Source organism: Mesocricetus auratus, unplaced genomic scaffold (assembly GCF_017639785.1).
Source record: "Mesocricetus auratus isolate SY011 unplaced genomic scaffold, BCM_Maur_2.0 Super-Scaffold_100676, whole genome shotgun sequence".
NCBI classification, from domain to species: domain Eukaryota; kingdom Metazoa; phylum Chordata; class Mammalia; order Rodentia; family Cricetidae; genus Mesocricetus; species Mesocricetus auratus.
Window position 1 is genome coordinate 10,270,502 of NW_024429266.1, and position 19,467 is coordinate 10,289,968.

At 47.8% G+C, this 19,467-nt stretch overlaps 2 protein-coding genes across 2 annotated transcripts in view; one reads left to right on the forward strand and one right to left on the reverse strand.

Annotated features, from left to right (window-relative positions):
* Window positions 1-17,926, reverse strand: part of Dusp10 (dual specificity phosphatase 10) — a 39,358-nt gene extending 21,432 nt beyond the window's left edge. Inside the window, exons 1-2 of the mRNA XM_005082427.4 lie at window positions 17,676-17,926; window positions 14,677-15,528 (exon numbers count right to left, since the gene is read on the reverse strand). Of these exons, the coding sequence (XP_005082484.1) occupies window positions 14,677-15,487 (811 nt within the window). The 5' untranslated portion in view covers window positions 15,488-15,528; window positions 17,676-17,926. The remainder of the gene's footprint in view (window positions 1-14,676; window positions 15,529-17,675) is intronic.
* Window positions 17,927-18,025: 99 nt separating this feature from the next.
* Window positions 18,026-19,219, forward strand: LOC101829285. Its single transcript, XM_005082426.4, has one exon. It carries the CDS (start codon window positions 18,379-18,381, stop codon window positions 19,081-19,083), a length of 705 nt encoding a protein of 234 aa, XP_005082483.1. The 5' UTR covers window positions 18,026-18,378; the 3' UTR covers window positions 19,084-19,219.
* The last annotated feature ends 248 nt before the right edge of the window (window positions 19,220-19,467 follow it).

The window sequence follows — 19,467 nt, forward strand, 5'->3', positions numbered from 1 at the left end:
GCTGCTATCACTAAGGAAACGGAGTTAGAGAGACAAGCAAGTCTAGATACCTTACCAAGTGCTGTGGTGTTCTCATAACACCAGGGCCTTCAAGCAAGTGCCAAGAGACAGCTTATTCTCAAAATACTGCAATGCAGCTCTGACATAGCTCTGACAACAGACTCCAAGGTTGACTCTGGTTGAAGGCCACAGTCCCCAACATGACTGCTCTCACTTCCAAATGCCAGTAGCAAGTGCAGGTCTTTCCAGGCCATGGACTGAGTTAGAAATTCCCTGCTTCCCTTAACACCTTGGGTTCAAGAACTCACTAGAATGATTCACTGAATACATGAAAGCAGCTACACTTGTGCTTAAGGTTTTACTTTTAAGGATCCAAACCAGGACCAGTAAAGTGGGGAGGCACACAGTGTAAGTCTGAGAATATCCCAAGCAGAGCGCTTCTGTGTTCAGTGCCTGTAACATCAAGACGCCCTGCCCTGCTGGTGTGTCCCTGTGTGCAAGGAGGGGACACAACCTAGCTTGAGAAGCCATGGTTTGTGTTAGTGTTTCATTGGGTGCAATTGGAATTGATTCATCACCAGCCCGTGACTGAACTGAATCCTCAGTCCGGCTTGCCTCTTCTGCAGAGGCTGGGCACATTCCAAGCCTCTGTCCCTGTCCTTCTGAGAGATGACCAGCTCATCCCCTGAATCACCTCATTAACATAAACTCAGGTGTGAGTCAAGGGGGCTCTGCAGGAGATTCCAGAGGGCGAGAGGTCACCTCCCAGAAATCAGGGGCAAAGGGCAGAAAAATAATTTTACAACAATTCCACAGTGATAGGACTGTGGACCTGAGAGTCAGCCTAGGCTTCATGTGACTTTCCCATGTGACACTGAGTGACTCCCTTAAGTGCTCCCAGCCTCTAGTTTCTCATCTAAAAAGTAGTGGTAACAGTTACACGAAGATCACCCTCACTGGATAGAAATGTAAGTGGGCTACTACATTGAAAAATGTAAAAGGAAGCAGGCCAAAATTAATGGTAATAATATATTTTACCAAGCTATCATCATTTCAACACTCAACTCAGTCTCTCACATTGTAACCCACAAAGGGTTTTGAAATCCAATACATATGACTCAGCTCAGCTTAGACTAGCTCTGTTGACTAGCCCTGCAGACTAGCCCAATCTCAACGTTCTTCAAACTCAGGTAGGGCACGGATACCAGGAGAGAAAAGCTCAGGGAGAGGCATCATCCCTATTAAATCCCTCATAAGTGCAAGTAACTACTACCTACCCGTGTTAACAGAAAGAAGCATGTGTATGCGTGTACAAGGAGTATGTGTATGTGTGTACACGTGTTCCAGTGAGTTACTGACCAATAGAGTTAGTGATCAATTGCAAAACTTAGAAGTTCTGTAGACTACAGTGTACCAGAAAGTCAGCTGTCTCCCCCAAGATGTGAAATAGCCACTCTTTTCTCTGGAAAATAACACCCCAATCCATCGTCTGTGATATGTTCTCTTCCCAGGTCCTCATATCTCCTCAGTAAATATGTTAATCCTTGCAAAATCAAGGAGCCAGGAATAACAGCTTTTGATGGGCAAAGACTGCTGGAAGACACCGTGTAGCCAGATGGTGAAGCTCGAGAGCTCTGAGTGGCTGAAGAGAAAGGAAAGATGCAGGAAGGAGCTAGGGCCTACTGAGTCACAAAACGATGCTTGTGGTCCTCTTGAGCTACTTTGAGAGCCTCCAGCGAATAATAACCCAGTCAGACACCCTACTCCACTGCGTAGAAAAAGATTACACTGAGAACAAGGAAGATGGCTGCTCCTAGGAGACAGATGCCAAGGTCAGTATCTGGACAGCATTGGAGCACCTGATTCTCAGGCTTAAAGCGTTTTTAGAGATTTAGCTAAAGTGTGAGCTGTTCTCGGCAGCCATGGGAAAGCCAGGCACAGCGGTGAACATCTCAGAGGTTGGGGAGACAAAGACCTTAGAGGGGTTCACTAGCCAACCAATCTAGGCCAAGTGTGGAGCCTCAGGTTCTGTGAGGAAGCAAGTCTCAAAAAGTAAGGAAGAAATCAGGTGACATGGCGCAGCAGGTGACTGAGCGTGCTGCACACACCTGAGTGCCGGAGTCTGATCCCTGGACCTTGCAGTGAAGGGGAGAGCAGAAGAACAGACTCTGAAAGTTATCCTCCGGCCTTCACATACATGCGTGTGTGCGCACACGTGCACACACGCACACACACACATGCACGCACGCACACGCACACACTAATGTGCTTTATAAACAATGTAAAACTGTGAGTGGTTCAGGTAGTAGACTGTTTGTGGCCCTGGCTGATCGTTTATTTCCATAGAATATCTGGCTACTTCAGATGTCCAAACTGTCTCACTGTGCCCCACCCAAAGGACCTATCAGGACCACAGCCCATGTATCAGAGGATATGTGCCATACACACACAGGACTAACCCAAAGGGCGGTGGGTGAGGACAGGGACTTCCCTTAAAGCCGAGGACTTTGACTGGTGGCTAGATCTTGTATTATGAAGGTGAAAGCAGGAACTGAAAAGTGAAAGCAATTTAGGACAACAGAAAAGGTATCTGCCAACAGGCTGATTGTTAGCATTCATTCCTCTAAAGGGGCTGGGATAACATAGAGATGCTTCTGAAGGCAGGGGATTCCCTCCAGAACTTTCTCTAAAAACCTGGCTACAAGCGTAACTTCCATCAAGACGCAAACTGGCTAAGCAGAGCGTGGCCGCCAGACAGATGCTGCCACTGGAGGAGAGAGTCTAAGATGACCATGCAGGAAGTAAGAGAGCAAGAATCAACTGGAGTTTCTATATGAGAATCTGCAAAACATGTACATATATGGGTAAGGAATGAAGAGAATATGTAAAAATGAAACCAGGGTGGTCAGGGAAGGATTAGTGTATCTTTTTCTATTTTTTTTCCATTCTAAAATGCTCTTAATGTTCTAACAGTAAGTATGTATCGAGGGCTTCCATTAGCACTGAATTTTCTGCAGTTTTCTTAAAGGGAAATTGCATGTACTTCTCCAGCATAGCAGCAGTTCAGAAAAACAGAAGGACCTGGGTAGTCCTCTGTCCATCTCACCGAAATACTGACTCCTTCCCAAACCCTGAAACAAGAAGCTGCAGGCAGCAAAGTCTTTCCTCGTTGTCTTAGTAGTGATGTCAGACTGTTAATATTTTTAAAAAAAAGAGTGGATGGCTTATTACTATAGATATTTTATACTATAGGTAAGTTTTTAATCAGCTTTTACAGGCAGACATTACCTACAGCACTTAAATATACAACTACTTAAGTTATCCGCCCCCCCCATGAGAATATCATCATTACCATCTCCATTTTCACAGACACAGTAACTCAGGGATAGGACATGATCTTGGCTCCTAACCACCAATCTCCACTTCCTCAGAAGAAAATAAACACATCTGCAACAGGGGAGCTGAATATGTGAATATGCATGTGAGGCAGGTTAGAATCATGGGTTCATTCAATAACCCATTAATGAGGGTCAGGTATGATGGAGCAGTTGGGAGGTAGGAGCAGGAGGATTAGGGGGCCAAGGTCATCCTCAGGTACACAGTGAATTCACAGCCAGCCTGGGCTACTTGAAAACGAGAGAGAGAGAGAGAGAGAGAGAGAGAGAGAGAGAGAGAGAGAGAGAGAGAGAGAGAGAGAGAGAGAGAGAGAGCGCGAGCTGAATTCAAGGCCAGCCTGGGCTACTTGAAAACAAGACAGAGACACAGAGAGAGAGAGAGAGAGAGAGAGAGACAGAGAGACAGAGACAGAGAGAGACAGAGACAGAGAGACAGAGAGAGGAGGGAAGAAGGAGGGGAAGGATAAGGAAAAAAGAGGAAAGGGGAAGGGAGAGGGAGAAGGAGAGAGGAGAGAGGGAAAAAGAGCTAAGGAACAAAAAAGTAAAGAAATCATAGAGTGACCTGGCTAAGAGGATTAGAAACCCACAAGAGGATGACATACCTACAGGGCTTTAAACAATTCTGAACTACAAGCTACTTCTTGGAGAAATACTGTTTCCAGACCTATAAAGTGACAGATACCTTTGTTTCTTTTCTTTTCTTTTCTTTTTTTAACCTAGCACACAGTGACCAATTGCTTGAGGAGGCAGGACTGTAAGCAACACGCTCCCTAAATACTTCACAAGCTGTACGGAGGCTGCCTCGGTCCAGAAAAACATCATGTAGACACGAGAATTTACCAACCCAAAACCTGTTGGAAACTTTCTTAAAGTTGTAACTTTTATTTTTCCGACTAAAGATACTTTATGGTTTTAGATTTTCTTCCTTGTCCCACTATCCCCATAATGCCTTGTACCCACCTCCCTTCACCCCTGCAGATGATGCTGTGAACCCACCTCCCTTCACCCCTGCAGATGATGCCTTGAACCCACCACCTTTCGCCCTGCTTCTGCAGGACCTGAGTTATTTGGGGTCAGATGACAACAGTTACAGTGGGCTTTTGAGTTTCCAATATGTGAAGCCGAGTGCCTGACCCAGAGACAGGAGCCTGCCTCAGAGCACGCTACTCTCAACACAGGTTCCAGGGCCATTTATCTACCCATTCCCTCCAACCCCTGGCGGTATCTCTGCCTTGGACTGCAGAAGCAGAGAACAGAGGTAAGAAAGGACCGGAAAGGAGACATCAAAGCCCAGCAACCAGGCAACAGATGGATGGTGTCTCTGGGGGCTTATCTCAGAGAATTCACAAGCCTGATAGACATCCAGGCTTCACAAACAGGATGTAAAACTTGTAATTAACTTCCTAATCCCAATGACCTGGACAGCACAAGCCACAGATATGGCACTCGGGATAGAGTCCTAGGGACTAACCGTGTGTTCTGCTGACTCAGTCTACCTAGCTTTACACCTGCCTTTCTTCTCCTCTGTCTAGTGCCCATTATGGAGAGTGGGACATATTAATATTTAACATCCTTATGTCTATATTATTAAGGTTCCAAACATCTAAAAATACACTAATTAGAAGTCCTATCATAACATGCCTAGGTTCCATCATGTACCAGGTCAAGGGCCTGAACCTCTGAGTCTTAGCCACTGATGTTTTCATGACATAGGACATTGACAGTACAGAAATGTTTCACAAATACAAGAAACAACATTGCCATTTCCAAAGTTTCTCTGATTGAGTTACCACTAAAAAACAAAGCAAAGAAAAAAAAAAAAAAGCTTCTGGCACATTGTAAGTTAACCTGGATTAAGATCACTTACAAAGTTAACTTAAGGGCACAGCAGGCCATTTTCACTTGAGCACAGCTAAGGAAATGGGGGAAGGGAAGCAGGATTAACTGAAAGCACCTCTGAGATAAAACACACATCAAAGAGACCCACAGCCCACTTTTAAACAGCAATGTGATAGATCCAAAGGCTACTCAGACTTGAACTCAAAAAACAAAAAACAGCTCTGTCTTTGTCCATCTTGCAGTGACAGGGGACACACCAAGGTCCTTGGCATGCTTGCCCAATGCTTTCCCAACCAATGCTGGTACCACCCCTGTTCTTTCTTACCCCCTGGGGGATGGGATTCAACTCAAAACCTGGCACAAGCCAGTCAAGAACCAAATGACTCATTCTTTTCAAAATTTTATCAAAATTTTGTAATGGAATACAAAACCCAAGAAAATGGTCTCTCCTTTTTCAGTAATGGTCTCCCAAGACGTTTGCTCTAGTCTTATCATTTCAAGAGAGAAGCAGTGACAACTCAGTCTTGAACCCTGGGGCCCAGAACTCAAGCCTGGGGGTTGAGGTCTGTGGCTGTCACCTCTGATCTTCAAGTTAGGGCTTTTTCCTACCCCTCCTCTTACCACACCCCCTTTCCATCCGATTTCTTTTTCTTCTTCTCTCTTTCCAGTAGCAACATCTGGTACTATTTAGTGCAGCAGGGGACCTCAGGGCCACGACTCAAAGGGGAGATTAGTCCTCATGGAATAAGTAGAAGGTATCAAACTGGGCAGCAATGGCCTGCTTCTTATTTCAGACACAAGATAAAGTCGGCAGAGTGCCTTCTGCAATATGTGAGATGAATTAAAGGCCCTGGCAAGCAAAATGCGCCTGACACCGCCCCTGGGCCAGGCATGTTTCTTTACACTTGATATTAGAGGTGGGCAACAGACATCCAATGGGGTCCTCTCACTGTGTAAGACAAGAAGGCAAACCCCTTTCTAGAAATACAAAGAACAGTTGGACTTTGTTTTGCTTTCCATGAAATTCAAGTCTGGAGTGTGGCTGTGAGGAGGCTTCTGATGTGAATGAAACATTAAAGAAGCCAGAAAATGTGTTGAATTTACATCCGTTTTCTTCCTGCAAAAGCACCTCTACTGCACCAGGGAAGAACATGGATTCATGGTTTGCTAGTGATGTGTTGGATGCCAAGCTGACATGGGATAGACTCGATGGCTCATTTGCGTGTCACCGTGGCTGGACTGAGGATCACCTAGGAGACACACCTTGGATGTGTCCCTAAGGATATTTTAGGAATATGTAACTGTGGGGGGATGACCCCATCACATAGGCTGGGGGGCTAGTCACATGAAAAGGGGAGAAAGTCTAGAGCCCACGCAAGAGCAAACGGCTTCATATTCCCGCCACCAGGTCTCCCTCAACCATTTGTCCTTGACCCACTCAAACTGTGAGCCACAACAGAACCTTCCATTGCTTCCGGTCAGGCATTTCATCAGAGCAGTGAGAAGTGTAACAGATACTTAGGTTATTTCCTTTATCTCCTGTAAAATCTCCCAGAGGTCACAGCTTATCACCTATGCAAAGTAAATTCAGCCTTCCTTTTCTTCAACCACACAGACTATGGGTCTCGCTGGCAGAAGGGGATACAATTTACTAATTTTTAAATAGTGATATCTTATACGCATATATTCCCAAAACAACAACGATGCTAAGATTTTGTTCTTAGTTTCTGGATGAAAACAAGTAGAGAAAAGACATCATGATTAGAAAGCATTAGCAAGCTGAATGTGAAACATGCCTTTATTTATTGTACAATAAAGGGGTTTTTTGAGACAGGATTTCAACTATCTACAATAAAATTTGAAAACAAATGCATACCGTTTGTTCTTCTCTTTAATTTTCTGAATTAGTAAGATCAGAATCTAAATCAGTAGCACATACTGTACGTAGGAAAGTAGTCAATGAAAATTTACCAAAGAGGGATGGTTAATCTCAATAGCCACCTTGAGGGGACATAGAGTCACCAAAAGACGAGCCTCTCGGCATGCCTGTGGAGGGCTACTTGATTAGGTTAAATAAGTCAAGAAGACTCATTCTAACCATGGGTGCCACCACTCCTGTGGGGGTGAGGGCAGGGTCCCTGATTGAAGAAATAGGAGAAAGCCAGCTGCTTTACAAACATTCATGCTCTCTCTGCTTCCTGGCTGCAGATGTGACGTGATCAGCTGCCTCATGTTCCAACACCACGCCTTCCCCATGTTAAACTGTAGGTACCTTCAAACTGTGAGTCAGTAAACCTTTCCTGGCTTTAGGCTAGAACATCTTCACATAGCAACAGGACAAAGAAACTAATACAGGAATCTCCATCATTTAGGGGACTCAATGAAGGCTGGTACCTCAGAAGGGTACCTGAAAACATAAGCAAATGAAAACAGGCCAAAACTCTGCCTCTGAAGCACTGTTTAGCTGGTCTGTTTACCGAGTGCATCCTTTTTCTCACAAAGGACACATGGTAAAATTAGACACAGGTTTCATTCCTACCAAAAACACATCCAAAGCAGTGAGGCTCAAACGAGAAAGTTCCACTCTCTTACACAGAGGAACCCTGCGGACCCCAACTGTGGAGGCAAGAGGAGCAGGTAATATTTCCCTGTCCATTAAAAAACAGCAAATTGTTTCTTTTTCAGGTCACAGCCTTGGAAAGAAATCCTGTAGGCCCATAATACATACAGAAAGTTGAATTCATTCTTGGAAAAAGAAAGCTGAGAAAACACAAAGAAAAAACACAAAGGCACTTAGCTGAAAATTTCCTCAAGGCAAACTATTCCCTAAATAAGCTGGGGGATGAACACACACACACACACACACACACACACACACACACACACACACACACACACACGCACGCACTCACACACCCCTAAGGCTAAGGGTCCAGGAAGCCTGGCTTTGTCTGGATGCTGTCTTCCTAGAATTTAGATTGCAAGCACTGGCAGCACAGATTCCCCAACCTCACGCAGCACCTCACTCAAGAAGGGATGGACTACTAGGAGTTATGAGACCTGTGGTTGAGCCTCCCTCCCTCCCCACCAGGATGTACCACCACAAGGCCAGCAGAGCCATTAGCATCGGGGATGCTTGACTGCACTGGCTTCTGGTTGTTTGCTTTCCTTTTTTGCTTGCAGCTCTGGGGACCAAACCCAGGGCCTTGCACCTGCTGAGCAAATATTCCACACTTAGAGGTCCCTTTCCCAGCCCGTAACTTGGATGCATCTTGGCATATATATATGCTCTTTCTTAAAACATTAAGTTCCTTAGAAAATGGGGTTGAAGCCGGGCGTTGGTGGTGCATGCCTTTAATCCCAGCACTCGGGAGGCAGAGGCAGGCAGATCTCTGTGAGTTCGAGGCCAGCCTGGTCTACAGAGTGAGTGCCAGGACAGCCTCCAAAACAATACAGAGAAACCCTGTCTGGAAAAACAAAAACAAAAAACAAAAACAAAAAAAAAAAGAAAAAAGAAAAAAGAAAAAAATGGGATTGAATAAAGGCTAATATTTCCAGAACCCTGGTAAAATCTGAACCATGAGGTACTGGTTTCCAAAATCCTTTGCCCTATGTCTTCTTTTGTTGTTGTTCTGACAAACTTAAAAACAAAAAGGTAGAGTGCTAGTATTCGAAATGACTAAGTAAATTATTGTATCCCATGCCTTACCCTATACAATGGACGTTGCTACTATGTGACAATAATGTACCCACATATACAAGACCTGCAAGACCTATTCTAGCGGCAAGGACCAAGGCTGTGGAATTAATCCTGCACGTGACCTTGGGTTAGTCATAAACCTCTCCAGGCTTCATTTCCATAACTGCCTAACGAGCTTGAACTAGATCAACGGTTTTCCAATTTCACTGTGCAATAAAAATTTTGGGGGAGCTTTTCAAGATCTTGGTGTGTGCAGGCTGCACCCTAGACCAACTGAATCAAAATCTTGGGAGGGGGCACCTGATAGACTGTCATGTGACAGCATGAGCGGCCCTGGGGAGCAGTCACGTTATCAACGACCCTCCAGAGTTGATTAGATGACCATTCTGAGGATCAGAACTTCTACTGGTAAGCTCCGGTGCACATATCCGGAATCTTAGCATTTGGAAGAGGAGGCAGAAAGAAGACTGCTGCAAGTTCAAGACTAGCCTGGGCTCCACTGTGACCCAGTCTCAAAACAAAAACTAACAGGAACCCTTTAGTGTGGAGCTAGTCTTTGGTATCAAAGTGCATGAAGTTGCCTAAGCACGGCCATATGACATAATTGATGGCCAATCTGTTCTCCAGGGATCTTGGAGGGCGGTGATGACTGCCGATACAGCAGTGGATCTAAGGAAACATGCTACAAAGGCCTCCCTGGCCTCTGAGGGTCTCTGCCCAGGGAACTCTTCTGCCCTCATGATCTTGCCAGACCTACCAATGGGCTGTCCCACATGGACTAAGCAGGGAGGCACACATTTTCACCCTTCTCCCTGCCCGTGCCTCCTGGAGAAACATGCTGTGGAACTAGGGTTTTCCTGCCAGTTTCCTGACCCTGTGCTAATGCTAGTTATCAGTGAGCTCTACCCACCACTATCAAGATTTTCCTGAGTTCACCTGTGACAACCCAGGTGGCGGAAACCATCTCAGATCAAAGATCTGACCTGGTAAAGACCCACAGTCCTGGGTTGAGATCATCTTGTCCTTCCCTCTGTCTCAGTTACGAGAGCATCTCAAAGGCCTGTCTTAGGGAGAACTAGATGGAATACTCTTTATACACCTCCTCTCCATTATCCCATCCATCAGGAACTAACCAACCTCACAACAGAGCAGACCTAAAAGCCTCTTAGAGGTCACCCTTGAGGGGTCACTCCTAACTAAGGAGCAGAGTGACTAAGAATATGTGTGTGTGTGGGGGGCTCATGTCCATTTGTCTTTCACTTGCATTGCAATGAGGCAGATGAGGACAGACAAGCCTGTGGTCCTTCAGGGGGAGCATTCAGGACCCACCCAGAAAGTACGAGGCATCAACTTCCCTTGTCCTTCCCACATAGGCTCCTCTATGGCAGGCACTCAGGGCCGCAGCAGCCCACACCCCCTCCTCCTTCCTTCTACCCTTTTATAGTCAGACTACAATCCTTCTTCCAAAAATAAATCGAGGAGAGGCCAGAGAAAACAAAGTTGAAAAGTTTTATACTTTTACTATTCTACCCAGGACATTAGCTGGACAGATTTATCATCCCATTTTCCTAAATTCCCCTACAAATAAATAATTCTAGGGTATGCCCAAATTACTCAGCCTCTTGACCCAACATGTTTTTGCAATTACTTGGCACAACTGTATGCTACTTAAATTAGGTAACAGTCACCAAGTTATTTTTAGTCCCTAGCAACACACACACACACACACACACACACACACAGCTATACCTAGGTTGTTATACTCCCTGGAGAGAAGAGCATAAGCTATCTTTTGACTGACACATTTCAATCCACAGAAATAATGCTGAGCTTTGTGTAGGGACAAACACTGAGCCCTGCTCAACACTTTGCAAGCCATTGCTTAGTGAATTCCTAAGTGTCATGTCCTCCTTTACAAATGAGGAAGCCAGAAAGTTAAAGCGACTTGCCCAAGGACACTGGATAGAGGAACCAGAAGGCTTCAGGCCTGCGGATTCACTGTTATTTCTACATTTCTTCACCTTTTCTTACAATCCAGTGCTCGGCACTTAGCCCAGAGCATTAATCGGGAATTCAGAACATGAAGGATAAAATAAGTTTGCAGTGTAGGTATGTCTTAAAAGAGCATCATCATCACATCCCAGGCAAAGGAAGGGGGGATACAGTACTCCCTCAAAAGAGAGCAGGGTAAGAATATTTTCACAGGGTCTCTAATCTCTGAGCACACTCATTCATTGTCAGGCAACTTTGCACTCCTTTCTAATCCCACTTCAGGGTCTGTTGTGACTAAGGGAAAATGTTACACCAACTTTGCTCTTTGTTCAGGAGTTAAAAGGAAGGTTTGGGAGCTTTGCAGGGCGTGCTATGTATAACATGATTCCTATGTACATGTCATCTTTACATAAAGATGAAAAGTAGCTTAACCATGTTTGTATATTTTAATAGAAAACATTTTTAATATGAAAATATATAGCAGAGAGTAGTTTTTCATATTGATCTAACTCCCTGTGTCTCTCTCCTCCTTCTGTACCAATCATATAAGCGTTAAACTATTACATTCTAAACTACTGTGTATGATATAGAATATTTCAAAAACTAGAAAGAGAAGGCAAATAGGGAAAACACACATTTAATCTGATTGGTAGGTATTCATTGTACACTCTAATACTTTTCTAAATGTTTGAAATTTTTTGGATTATTAAATTTTAAAGGCGTAGGTTGCTCTGAGGGAGGGTGTGGTAGGAGACTTGCCCTTCCCCCATACATAAAGGGCAAATAAATTTCCTGAACCCAGAGTTGTTGAAAAGGAAAGCAGCCTTACAAACATGACCACAAAGACAGAAGCTCTCATGTTAGAAGGTCAAGGATTGCCAAGCCTTCTTTTGTAGGCCAGAAACCAAGTTGCAGTTGATGAAAACAACCAACATTATGTGGGAAAGGGTGCAACTCTCCCAAAGACTAAATCCCTAAAGATTTATTCATTTGGATCACTCGATGAAGTTGCCCAGAAGCAAGGGTCTGATGTCATATACCCTTCAGTAGGTAAGAAGGAGACACAGACTTGGACCTAGGTCATACTCGGGCGGGGACTATAAATTAGAACAGTAACTTAACCCAGGGGCTCCTGTGCCTCCGATCAGTTTCACCCCAACCTGAGACTGCTTGACTAAAATGGCAACCCAGCCACCACTGGACTCTGACAGGCAGCTCCAAAAATGGAGAACACGGCATCGAAAGTGAGGGACATAAAAGTTGGACCGGGAGGATAGCAACCAGTGTTTACAAACACAAACCAGAGTCTCAGATGGATCAGGCACCTCTGAAAATAAATGAACAAGGCCTGGGGACTTCCGACCATGTATGCTCGCCATCTGCTCCCACCCCACCAGCCACACGCTCCCTACAAAAGTCACTCACTCCAAAATGGTGCCGTTCCCGAACTCACTGAAATACAACCTCAGATCACCCACAAGAGGAGTCCTAAAATAAACCTCAGAAGACAAGCCAGACCAGGACGGTCTGCTTCGTCCACTCAAGAACTTAGGAGAAGCTGCACACCATGCTTGTTGAGAGGAGCACACCTCACCCATCACCTCCAGGACACTCTGAAATTAACCTCTGGTTTCACCAGACAAGAAGGTAACAGGGAGACTCCACAGTGCGCCTCCGTTTCCCCTTCCCTAACGTGGTCCTGATTTTAGGCCATTCCTCCCAAAGGTACCAAACTAATAATGATACCAGAGAAGACAACAGACCGTGAACTACGTATTTTCAACTAAATTCCAAGATATTTGAAGGAAAATCCCCCCCAAAAAACTACAAATAACCCAACCTCTACCACCAGAGCGTCTTCCAAGCTGGCCGCCACGGTGTCGCACCAATCCGAAATGACCAGCCCTCAGCGCAGCTGCCCAGGGCGCCTGGTGGTGAGGTCAGCAACATGTCCAGCCCCGCCCCACTGAGGGAGTCTTACTCTGACACTGATGAGCAAGCCCAGGCTCAGGGATCCTCAGATGTGTCTATAGGAGAGGAGGATACTGGTCCCTAGGAGAGACATTTCTCAGCAAGTGATGGGCCACCCTTCGTCCACCAAGCTTCCACAGCAAGACAGAGGATAGATCCACTAGGCCTCCAATCAGCCCCATGTTCTAGTGCAGAGTCATCATAAAGTGAGGTATTTGCTACCTCTTCTTAGAGCACCTATAAAAAAAGGGGGAGCTGTGTTTTTTAATCAAACCTATCCCAACTACAGGAAAAAAAAAGTCGGTAAAGCTATTTGTCTTGGTTAACCAAGACAAACTGTTACACTTGGGGAATTTGTAGATGGTGTTTTCTCATCTGAAAAAAAAAAAAAAAGACAAGACAAGACAAGATGACAAGATCATGCTGAGAAAAGAGCAGCAGGGTTAAAGCCACTGGGGGATTCTAAAAGTCAGCCAAACAAGAATTCAGAAGTAAAGAACAGGGCTACACCATACAACTCTGACATTTGTGACTCTAAGAAAACTTACTGCCACCATCATAACAGTGCCCCGAGCTTCCAGAACCATGAAGAACTGTGAACCCTCATGCCCCAAGGGGAGCTGCGTCTTTGTGACAGGTGTCTGCAAAGACAGCAAAGGGTTAGGGAAGTGTGTCACATAGCAAGGGTGACTAGACCATGTTTCTAGATCACGTGGAAGGGAAGGAGAATGGGTAGAGCTGTCCCACAAAGACAAACCCCAGCTTGCTGGCCTAAGCAGCCTGCGCCAACTTAAATCTGGAAAGCGCTCGGAGGAGCCTAGCAACACTGATAATCAAGGATGCTTTAGGACTTTGGCTGAAGCTGTGACAGACCCCGCTCCCCGACTGCTCACAAACAAAGATGGTAATCAGACTCCGTGATGACCAGGTAGATGGTATCAGAAGAGTGATGCTCAGAGCCCGAAAGGACAGTGTTGGAGGACAGAGATGAGCAAGAGAGCTCTGCACAAGGTCAGGGCAACATGCATGGGAGGAGATCAGAGAAGACTGGGTCATCGTTCCTTTTGGGGGTTCCAATCATCTCACGTCATGGTAAAGTAATGCATGACTCCTTCTTGGGAAGAACCAGAAGCCAATGTGGTCAGGTGACACCAAAAAGAACAAAAGGTTGTAGGGCTCTCCATCCCTTGGGGGGGAGCTTTCCTCGAGGAAGGGATGTATTTGGAGAAGACACAATTTCCACACAGCTTTAAAACAAGAACGTCTGCCTTTGCTGAAGATAACTTTATAAACAATGTGAAAGTCAAGACAACCAGACAGGTGAGAAACAGCAAGAGTTTCTCACACAAAGACCCGGCACCTGAAGATTTATCTGATATGTGCCATATATACCGCCTCCGCTGGGCCACCAACAGTAGCTAGTTCTTGAGAAACAAAGACTTTCCAAGCACTCACAGACTGAAATAGAGCTCCCAGGGAAGCCATGACTTGAGATAACACCTTGGCTGTACAAAGCACCTTTTGAAAACCCTATCAGGTGAAATGTCTTAGGCAAAACAGAAGTCAGATCAAGGCTGGGAACTCAGATCTGGATATCACCACATTGCTGCTTAGATTCTCTTACTGCACGAAAACAGTAAGAAGAGGGTAGAAGAAAGACAAGAAAAAGGCTATTTTGGTTCACAGTGTTTGGGGAGGCATGAGAAGGCTTCTGAGGAAATCTCAGGGGGAACCCACCTGGTCAGGACAGTATTTGGGAAAGGAGTCGGGGATCATTACCTTTCAACACCACGGGTTCTTTTCCTTCTCTCTTCAGGGACTCGAGGACTATGTGAAGAGGCTGGGATGGCATCACTCGGCTTGGCTCATTGGTATTCTCATCATAAACTATGATTTCTTTGGAAAAGATCCTCTTGAAAGAGTCTTTGCCTTCCCTACAGGAAATCAAGTCCAAGACAGTGATCTTGCCCTGCTGCAGCCTCCGCCGGCTGATCTTATCGGCACAGTTAACGTGGACAGCTCCTTGGATGTGACTCTTATTGTACTCCATGAAAGGCCTGCAGTCAATGATGACAGGTCCCTGGCTGGACAGGTGACTCTTGCTGCATCTGGTCATCTTCTTTGCCAGGTCATTGGGGTAGATGATCTTGATGCTGGCTAGCTGTTTGGGAGTCCCTGACACAGGGCTGCCCACCCCACCCGACGGACTTAAAGAGCCTATGTTCTCATTGTTGTTGACCATCTGGTTAGCAGGGCAGGGGGTGGAGGTTCCTATGGCGGTGGTGGCAGTGCCGGCCGCAATGGCTTGAGTCTGGGCCTGGTGATCCCTGTCGTAGGTTGTCAGAGTACAGCAGCTAGTACTGCTGCATCCACAATTGAGGGAGCGGGCAGAGCCGCTGGGTGAGGGCATATACGTCAGATTCGAAGCCTTGAGGGTCACGACGGCGGTGGCGATGACCGGAGGGTGGCTACTGCTGCCCGGGGTGGCAGAGCCAAGGTAGCTAGAGTCTAAACAAAGGTTGAGATCCTGAGGTCGGACAGGCCTAGACAGTGTCACTACTACCCTGTCGTCTAAAGGAGATGGAGGCATGAGGAGGCTGAAAACTGGCAATTCAAGAAGAACTCAAGAGTCTGTGAAGAAGGGGAAGAAGGAAAGAAGGAATGAAGTCATGTGACACCAAAGGCAGTCTCATCCAATCCCTGGGAAAGACTTCTGCATATCTCTGAGCAAAGCCCATGTCCTCCCAGGTGCCCTTGGTCATGACACCATCAAAGCCTGAAATTCACTTTGATAAGGGATGCATCCTTGAGGGACCCCATCCATTCTGATGCTAAGTCGAAGGTTAAAATTGGAAGTGAGGTTGGAAATGGCAATTGACATCCTTTCAGGGACCAAATCAAAGTTCAGCCTTTGGGAAGGTAAAGGCACAGAGTACTGGGAACAGCAGGGAGGCTCTCAGATTTATTCTGAGCCTCCTCTCCTGGACAGGGGTCTATTTCACCTGCGATGGATGCATTTGTCCACCCTGGCATGTATTCTATTTCATTTCTTTATCCATTGCCAAGGCAAAGAGAGCATTGTCAGAGCTCACAGAGATGAGCAGAAGTGCATGGCAGCTAAATTTACATGGGGGCACATGTCAACTTTCTGCAAATCGGGGACATGTCTTCCTTAGTCAGTCTCCAGGGCTAGGAGCTAATCTTGCTTGCTTTTCTGGTGGCCCCATTTGAAAAGCTCAACACAGTCCTATTCAAAGCCTTCATGTCTTCTGTGAGCCTCTTCCCAACCAAGCTGCATGCCCCCCCCTTCACTGTTCACTATGATTAACTGTACTAAAACCAAGTCCCCAAAGGAGTCAGGTCTGGGACCCCCAACCCAGTCTGCTGACCCATCACGACCCATTCTTCCTTGGCCCCACTCACCCTGACCCCTCCCTGTGCTGTGCCCCTAATCAAAGAAGGGTTTGGATTTCATCCGGGTAGCACAGACTTTGCATCTCCATTGGAGTGGCAACTCTAAAAGATTTGTTTTTCAATCCTATACTGATGTCCCTCTTGGAGACAGCATGGGATTCCATGAAGGCAACCTCGCTTGCCCCTTCACCACAGGCAGGCTAATTAGGACGCTGGGAAGTGGTGCCCACAGGGGTTACCTCTGCCTTTCCCCAAAAGTGCCTGCAATGGGTCCCCTCTCTCCTCCTCTTAGGCACAAGGCCACTCTATAACACAGCCATTCTGACTCCTCTACTAGACATGTACACAGCAAAGAAATCAAACCCCAAACAAGAACCACCCACCTAAACGAACTTTAAGATTTGCCTGGAAAAACATTACGGATCATCAGTCTACTCGAGGCCATCACCGTTCTCTGACACTGAGCCAAAGTGTCACCAGCGGAATCCACACAAGCACTCATAGGAGCACGTACCCACCAGTGTCGGCATATCCCCACTGACTCAGGTTTCTCACACCCACCTTTGGATGGGAGCAAAGGATCCAACCTCCGGCCTCCCTCCCTCCCTGCCTCCCTTGCTTAGTATTTTTTTTTTTTTTTTTTTTTTTTTTTGCAGATCGAGTACTATTCCAGAAGCTTAACTGTGTCCCTGCTAGACCATGGATGCAGTCAAAGGCTTTGCTATGGTGTTCCCTGGCAGAGGATGTCTGGGATCAGCAGCTCATTCCCTAGGAGCAGGACCCAAGAACATGTTCCCAGAGACAGGCTGGTACCAGCACCTCCACTCTGAGTGCGCGGCTCGCACACAGGCACGGAGTGCACCGAAATCTGCATCCTTGCAGCAGATCGCTCCAAAGCCATCCAGTCTGGCCCGGGAAACCTCCCTCAAAAATAGCGCTTCTCCCCTACCCTGTTCCTCGCTAGTCTCCCTTCTATCACTAAACAGGGACTGGAGAAAAAAAAAAACAAGTGGTTAGAGAAAGCTCATTCCCCACTTCTGGGGCACTTAGCATCCCCCTTCCTGGCCACCACTGGGCATCAGCTAAGGCTTAGGCTTTCAAAACTGCCACAAAGCATCTTAACCGGACCAAAACTCATTTTCCCCCTTCAGTCCAAGGCAACCAGACCCAAAAGCCTAAACCTTAGGACCTTCCTTACCTGATGTGGATTTCTCTGTCTCTCTGTTTCTGTCTCTGTCTCTCACACACACACACACACACACACACACACACACACACACACACACACACACACACACACACACACACACCACGCGGGACCCTCCAGCTTCGGGCTCTGAGTGGCCGCGATGACTTCCACTTACTTCATCAATAAGCGTAGCCCTCCACCATCTGGCGCCCGCTCCAGCTATGCGCTCGCGCAGTGCGCCCCCATTCACTCAGCTTCATTGATCCCCAGCAGCAACACAGAGTTACTTTCTCTTTTGCTACAGCGTAAATGTAAGCTCCGGAGGGGGCGGGGCTGCCGCCGAGCGACGTCGCACTGCGCCAATGAGGATCCAGAGACCGCCGCCCGCTACCTCACAGTGGCCTGCGGCCAATAGACGGCCGAGGGGGCGGAGGGGGAGGCGTGGCCTCGCCGCGGGAGGGAGGCCCGCTCCGACGCGCTTGTGGGTTCGGCGTGTTAGAACGCGGGCGGTGATGTCATTGGCAACCAATCAAAAACTTAAAAGAGCCAGCCCGGGCCCGCGCGGAGCAGCCGCTCTCTATTTACATGTAAACCTAGGCGGCAAGACACGGTTAACCCTTCCCCGGACTGAAGTGTCAATGGCTCGCACTGGCCGCTCCGGCTGAAACTGGTTCTTCCTGCGTACCGGACAGGCCTCGCGGGGTCTCCATTCCACCTCGAGACTCGGGGTGGGGGCTCAGAAGTGTCCGGCCAACTTTCCCGAGGCCGGAGGCGACTCGAAGCCGGGTCCCTCCATGGCCGTGACAGCGCCTCGCGGGACGTGAGCGTGCACAGGGCCGGCCTCCCCGCAGCCCCGCTCGGCCCGGCCCGGCCCGCAGATGTCGCTGCCTCTCCGGCTGCCCTACTGCTCTCCCGCGCGGCGGCTGCGCGCCGTGCTCCTGTTCCCCTGCTTCCGAGCCCCGGTCACTCCCCCGCCGTCCCCAGCCTGCTCGCAGGATCCCGACTCCGAATCCGAAGGTGGCACCCCGGAGAGCTACGCGGAGGAGGAGGCTTGGCTCAACTCCAGCGGCCACTGGGGGCGCGTGTTGAGCGGAGGCGTGGGCGCCATCCCGCAGGGCTGGGCGTGGCCGGGCTCGCCGAGCTTCCAGCAAGCGCCACAGCCCCGGCACCGGCCCCCACCCCAGCCCGCTGCGGTCCCGGCCTCTTGCGCTGCCCCCTCCCCGAACGCCGTGGCTTGGCGTTCGCAGCCCATCCGCCCCGCGGTGCTGGGCCGTCGGCCCTCGGTGGCGCAGGGCCCTCGGCGAGCCAAGGAGCGCCAGCCTGGAACTGTAAACGCGGGCGCGAAGGAACCCGAGCTTAGGGTGAACATCCAGAATGAGCGGCGCTTGAGGAGCATGGAGGAGCCGACTCTCGCCTTCCCTGTTCCCCGAACTTTGGCCTTCAGAGGGGTCGCTGGTCGCAACCAGTGTCCGGGGAAGAGAAGTGGGAAGCTGAGCAAGCCTCCCAGCGCCTCGCCGGAAAAATATCAGGGAAGCTGCAGTAGAGTGACCCTGGAATTCAAAGGAGCGGAAAAGCCTAGATGAACTATGCCGAAGATGCATCAGAGAAAAGAATCCTAAAGCAATAGAGCTTTTTATACCTCCCTACCCCCTCCTAGCTCAGAGAGGAAGACCAGAATGTGAAGTAATTGAAGTGGAATAAAACATTATCTGCTCTGTGGAAGGAGGTCAGCTGGCCTTAATGGGAAGTGTTTGAAGGCATGCTTTAGACCCCAGACATTCTTTCCCCATTGATGTTCAGTGTCAATTAGAAACGCAAGGCACCCATCCAACCATCACCTTCACTTTCGCAGGCCCTCTGTCAACTGACAGTGATCTCCCTTGAGTTCTTTAACACAAGTGCACACTGGTGTTGCAAAAAGAGTGTGTAACCCTTTTCTACCCAAATACACAACCTCCCACACACAC

Excerpts from the sequence above, each read along its gene's own strand:
- LOC101829285 (XM_005082426.4), top strand. The coding sequence starts at position 18,379 with ATGTCGCTGCCTCTCCGGCTGCCCTACTGCTCTCCCGCGCGGCGGCTG.